General features: G+C 38.5%; 2 protein-coding genes across 2 annotated transcripts; both read left to right on the top strand.

Annotated features, from left to right (window-relative positions):
- The first annotated feature begins 129 nt into the window (after positions 1–129).
- On the top strand, positions 130–3,637 carry LOC108837353 (sugar transporter ERD6-like 6). The gene is made up of 17 exons (XM_057002220.1): positions 130–674; positions 760–822; positions 900–989; positions 1,074–1,133; positions 1,222–1,287; positions 1,370–1,435; positions 1,535–1,610; positions 1,707–1,771; positions 1,862–1,954; positions 2,033–2,116; positions 2,219–2,303; positions 2,391–2,500; positions 2,575–2,634; positions 2,732–2,797; positions 2,885–2,944; positions 3,048–3,162; positions 3,253–3,637. The coding sequence occupies exons 1-17, from the start codon at positions 480–482 to the stop codon at positions 3,363–3,365; spliced, it is 1,467 nt and encodes a 488-aa protein (XP_056858200.1). The 5' UTR covers positions 130–479; the 3' UTR covers positions 3,366–3,637.
- A 541-nt stretch (positions 3,638–4,178) lies between these two features.
- LOC108837351 (MA3 DOMAIN-CONTAINING TRANSLATION REGULATORY FACTOR 4-like) lies at positions 4,179–5,859 on the top strand. Its single transcript, XM_018610408.2, has one exon. The coding sequence runs from the start codon at positions 4,194–4,196 to the stop codon at positions 5,673–5,675; it is 1,482 nt and encodes a 493-aa protein (XP_018465910.2). The 5' UTR covers positions 4,179–4,193; the 3' UTR covers positions 5,676–5,859.
- The last annotated feature ends 413 nt before the right edge of the window (positions 5,860–6,272 follow it).

Below are 6,272 nucleotides of genomic sequence, written 5' to 3'. Positions count from 1 at the left end.
TTTATCAAATCGGGTTGGATTTAAAATTTTGGATTAGGTTAATTTGTCTAGAGTGCTGACGGAGAAAAAAAAAGGACAAGAACCTTTTTTTTTATTGAACTACCAAAAGACAGAACCTTTATATTGTCCAAATCTGGGTTGTGCGTCGACAGTAGTAAAACTCCGTGATCTAAAAAATTTAAAAAAAAGCTGTCTGAAGCAGTCTCCTCTCCTCTCTGTCTCTCTCAGCAAATAATCACTACATCACGGCCATATACACACCACATTCTCTTTCTTTTCTTCGTTTTCTTATATAACACGGCGTTTCTCAATCCCCTTCTTATCCAACGTTCTCGTCTCCTTCACAATTTTGTTGACTTTTTCCGGTTTACAATCGGCATTTTACTTAGACAGGAGACGAAATCTTGAACCTTTGATTTATACTTACAAAAAAAAAGATAATAGATTTGAGAGTGTATAGATAAAAAAGAATCACAAAGATGAGTTCGAGGGATGATACAGAGGAGGCTAGGAATGATCTGCGACGACCTTTCATGCACACAGGAAGTTGGTACCGGATGGGTTCAAGACAATCGAGCATGATGGGTTCGTCTCAAGTCATCAAAGACAACTCAATCTCTGTTCTTGCTTGTGTTCTGATCATTGCTCTTGGTCCTATTCAATTCGGTTTCACTGTAAGCCCATGAAAAAAAAATCTCACCTTTACTTGTTTCATTCGTTGTAGAAAGTTTGAGACTTTATACATTTTTTTTTGTTCAGTGTGGTTACTCTTCTCCAACTCAAGCTGCAATCATCAAGGATCTGGGTTTGACTGTATCTGAGGTATAATTAGACCGATCTCTGTCTGGAACTGCCTTGTATGTTGTTTGACTTTTGATGTTTTTTTTTTCCATTTTTAGTACTCTGTCTTTGGTTCTCTGTCCAATGTGGGTGCTATGGTTGGTGCAATTGCCAGTGGTCAGATCGCTGAATACATTGGACGAAAAGGGGTACACTTTGTTTTTTTAAACTGATTCTTGAATTGTTCTGTTTTGATCCATTTAATAATCTCTTATTTTGTGTTTCTTGGACAGTCTCTGATGATTGCTGCCATTCCCAATATCATTGGTTGGCTTTGCATCTCATTTGCAGAAGTGAGTATTTTCTAGTTTCGTTTAATTAGGTCAAATAACGCTCCGGATAATTTAGATTGACCTTATCCCTCTACATCTGGTTTTGTAGGATACTTCTTTTCTTTTCATGGGAAGACTTTTAGAAGGCTTTGGCGTTGGGATCATCTCTTACACGGTAACACTGAACTCGCCTAGTTTGTTTGCTTATTGAATAACAAGTTCCAGCGAGTTTTATGCAACTGTGTTCTTGGTTTTAGGTGCCTGTATATATTGCTGAGATAGCTCCACAGAATATGAGGGGAGGGTTGGGTTCTGTTAACCAGGTTTTGTTACGTCTAGACTGATTCTTCTTTTTTTCATTTTATGAAACAGATTCTTAATGCTAAACATTAGATGTCGCTTAACTTTTCTTTTTGGTGTAGCTTTCTGTGACAATTGGAATAATGTTGGCTTATTTACTTGGCCTCTTTGTCCCATGGAGAATCCTTGCAGTTTTGGGTAAATCTCATTACACAGAGCCTGAAACTAATCTTCTGACTATGTTTCATCAAAATGCTATAATCACTTTCTCTCTTTGTCTTCCTTTATCCTTAGGGACGTTGCCATGCATAGTATTGATACCTGGTCTCTTTTTCATTCCTGAGTCCCCTCGTTGGCTGGTATAAAAACAATAGCTTATCTTTCTTGAATCGGTGCATATTTTTGGGTTGATATACTCTTAATAGGATATGCTTTACTTTGAATTATAGGCAAAAATGGGTATGACTGATGATTTTGAAACTTCCTTGCAAGTTCTTAGAGGATTTGAGACTGATATTACCGTTGAGGTTAATGAAATCAAGGTAATATTACCACTGAAAATGTTTCCTTCCATGAAAAAGGTACATGAAATGATTCTCAAATTGTCTCCATACATGCAGAGATCTGTGGGAACATCTACGAAACGATCATCTACAGTTCGGTTTGTTGATCTCAAGCGCAGGAGATACTATTTCCCACTTATGGTACAAACAAACGTTATATATCTTTCCCTTTGGAGGAAGATACTTTGTTTACCATAAGAAACATTATCTTAAAACTCTGTTTCTTTGTTCTGTGTGTAATAGGTTGGTATAGGGTTGCTTGTACTTCAACAACTCGGTGGAATTAATGGCGTCCTGTTCTATTCCAGTACAATCTTTGAATCTGCAGGTAAGTCCTTGCTCTAAGAACACTTGATGCTTCTTGTTGTTTCATATACATAACTTAACAACATTTTCCTGTGTTGTTCACTTTTAGGAGTTACATCGAGTAACGCAGCAACGTTTGGGGTCGGCGCTATTCAGGTAGTGGCCACTGCAATATCAACATGGTTGGTGGACAAAGCAGGTCGTCGGCTTCTTCTTACCGTGAGTATTAGTTCATTAGTATCATATCTTTACGAAGGATAACTACTTATAAGGCAAACTGAAATGTTATGTAGATCTCTTCTGTTGGGATGACGATTAGCCTAGTGATTGTTGCAGCTGCCTTTTACCTTAAGGTACTCTATAAGTTCTAACTTCACTAAATACTATTTTAATCTTCTGCAACAAACCTGAGAGTTGACGTTTTGAGTTTTTTAACATCTCTTTGTTTAGGAATTCGTGTCTCATGATTCAGACATGTACAGTATGCTGAGCATCTTGTCAGTTGTTGGAGTAGTGGTAAGTTTGTTATATTATTGAAACGTTCTTGAGGCAATAAAGCTATTACTATCTTTTTCTTTTAACTCTACTGTTGAATCATTACAGGCAATGGTTGTTTCTTTCTCACTGGGAATGGGACCAATTCCGTGGCTCATTATGTCTGAGGTAATCTAGTCGATTAGTTGTTAGAACTAAGTGTTGTAAGAACCGAAAGAAATGTCATTAAACTATCTTTTACTTGCTTTGTTAATTGTTTTTGGGTAAACAGATTCTTCCTGTAAACATAAAGGGTTTAGCTGGAAGTATAGCTACTTTAGCCAATTGGTTCATCTCTTGGTTGATTACTATGACTGCAAACTTGCTCTTAGCCTGGAGCAGTGGAGGTTTCTCCCTCACTCTCTTCCTCTTTTCTCACTGTCAACACACACTGTAGATTAGTTTGTTTATGGGTTTCTGGTTTGACTTTTGGACAGGAACTTTCACTCTATACGGTTTGGTTTGTGCATTCACGGTGGTGTTTGTAACTCTGTGGGTTCCTGAGACCAAAGGCAAAACCCTTGAAGAACTTCAAGCTTTGTTCAGATGAAAAAAAAAAAAACTCAAAGCAATTTCATTCTTTGTGGTCTCTGTTTTCGCCACGAACAAGAAGAAACAGAGAAATGTTCCAGCTGTTGTTAATTGGGCTGAGAAGCTATTAAGATTTGTTTGTTTGTTGTGTCAATATTTTTTTTGTTTGTTCAACTTTTTGTGTCAATAATCTTCTGTTCATTCAATGTATATGAACGAACACACATTCGAGTTTTTGTAATTTGATCAAACTCTTTTTACACAGAGACAAAATCTAGAATTGTAACCTTACATGGTGCTTGTTGATGCAATCTTCCTAAGAACAACTTCAAAACTGTTCCAATGAACCACATGTCGTTATCTAGGACCAAGCAACCCATTCCACCCAGATAAAAAATTCTTACCACTTAACTTGTATTTGTTCACAATCATTGCAGAAAACAAAGGTGTTCAGTAAGAGACTGCAATACATACTCTGCCATATCATCAACAAAGTATATGTTATATTACTGCAAGTTAGAGTATCATGTAAGAAAGAAAAAAAACTACTACTTCAGTATTTAAAATTTTGATATTTAGAATTTTTTTCTTTTTAAAAAAAAAAATTGATAAAGTTTCTTTTAAAGTTTAAAACATAAATTAAATGTAAAAATTTGAATGGTAGAATATTTATTGAAAAAACAGAAAACAAAGAAATTTCAATATGTGAAAAATTCAAAACACCAATTTTAAATATCCCCTATATATTAAAGTAGAAGCATTTTTAAGACTTTCTTTAAACGATTTTGGTGAGAATGCATGAGAAGGCTCGGATCCACGTGTCACTCTGTGAGGGAGTTTAAGAAAAATGGATCATTTAATTCTTTGCTTTGTTTCCTTATTTGGTTCCATAAGAAGAAACGTAACAAATTTTTATTACACGGCTCTGAAGAAGACTCTACATGAATCCTCTGAAGGGTTTCAAGTTATCTTAACCGCGGAGAAGAGCTATCTCACGGCTCCTCACCACGCGGAGCTGGTGGAGAACAAATGGGGTGGGAGCACTCTCGTCACGGTTGAAGAAACAAAGAGAAAGATATCAGAAATTCTGAAGGAATACGTGGAGAACGGTGACACTCGCGAGGCTTGTAGATGCATCAGAGAGCTAGGCGTCTCTTTTTTCCATCACGAGGTCGTGAAGAGGTCTTTGGTTCGAGCTATGGAGTCTCCAACATCCGAGCCGCTGATGCTAAAACTGCTGAAAGAAGCTGCCGAGGAAGGTCTCATCAGTTCGAGTCAGATGGCGAAAGGCTTCTCCCGTTTAGAAGAGAGTTTTGATGACCTTTCTCTAGACATACCATCTGCCAAAGCTCTGTTTGAATCAATAGTTCCAAGGGCTATAGCAGGAGGTTGGCTAGACCAAGATGCCTTCATCAAAGGAGTCTCTGATCAAAACGGAGACTTGCCAATCGAAGATGAAAAGCTAAGACGTTACAAGAAGGACGTGGTGACTATAATTCAAGAGTATTTCCTCTCCGATGACATTCCTGAGCTAATCCGAAGTCTTGAAGAGTTAGGATCACCTGAGTACAACTCGGTGTTCTTAAAGAAGCTGATCACTCTTGCTATGGATAGGAAGAACAGAGAGAAAGAGATGGCTTCTGTTCTTCTCTCTGCTCTTCACATGGAGATGTTCTCAACAGAAGATTTCATAAACGGATTCACCATGCTCTTAGAGTCCGCAGAGGACACAGCGTTAGACATCTTAGACGCATCCGACGAGCTTGCTCTGTTTCTAGCTCGAGCTGTGATCGACGATGTCTTGGCTCCACTTAACCTGGAAGAGATCTCAAGCAGCTTACCTCCAAAGTCAACCGGCAGCGAAACCATCCGCTCAGCTCGGTCTCTGATATCCGCTAGACACGCAGGAGAGAGACTCCTGAGAAGCTGGGGTGGAGGAACGGGATGGGCGGTGGAAGATGCTAAAGACAAGATATGGAAACTTCTGGAAGAGTACGAGACAGGTGGAGTGATATCCGAAGCTTGTCAGTGCATACGTGATCTAGGGATGCCGTTTTTCAACCACGAGGTGGTCAAGAAAGCTTTGGTGATGGCCATGGAGAAGAAGAACGATGGGATGCTAAATCTCTTGGAGGAGTGTTTTGCTGAAGGGATCATTACAACTAACCAGATGACAAAAGGGTTTGGTCGTGTCAAAGAGAGTCTTGATGACTTGTCTTTGGACATTCCTAATGCTAAAGAGAAATTTAACTCGTATGTAACGCAAGCTGCCGAGAAGTGTTGGCTACATAGCGGTTTCGGCTGTCCTGCTGCAGATTTCCTGACCTGATTCTGAATCTCTCTATGTATAATATGGTATACGTAGAGATGAAGTTTGGTTGGTTCATCAAGAGTGGGATGTTTGTGTTTTTAAGGTGTTCTTTTTTACTGATTTTACTTGTAGACATTGCATACAGAAAGTATCTTACTGAGTCTGAGACTCGGGAAATATAAGTACAAGCAAATTACTTATCCTTAGTAGATATAAACTCACACTGACTCAAGCAGAAGCTTCTCTGCTCTCAGTTGACTCTTCGTTCCCAACCAGAAGTGACTTGGTGATCTTATCAGTCAAACCTTCCACATAAGGTAACAAATGTCCTGATCCAGAGAGTTCATGGTAACGAATCCATGGAAGCTTTGATGCGATGTAACGCTGAAGGTTACATACGTGTCAAACATGATTCAAATAACCATTTCATAGAAAGTAAACAACATAACTAAAATGTTGTGAAAACAACTAGGAAGCACTGAGGAAGTATACGTCCACTATCTGTCCGACATCACTTAGAAAACAATTAAAAATAGAAGGGGAACACATATTTGTAACAAAAAAGGTTTACAATGAAGGGGATACCGAGAGAGAGAGAGAGAGAGAGAGAGAGAG

Source organism: Raphanus sativus, unplaced genomic scaffold (assembly GCF_000801105.2).
Source record: "Raphanus sativus cultivar WK10039 unplaced genomic scaffold, ASM80110v3 Scaffold4674, whole genome shotgun sequence".
NCBI lineage: Eukaryota > Viridiplantae > Streptophyta > Magnoliopsida > Brassicales > Brassicaceae > Raphanus > Raphanus sativus.
The sequence above is the reverse complement of the archived record's forward strand: the minus strand, read 5'-3'. Positions and strand labels throughout refer to the sequence as shown.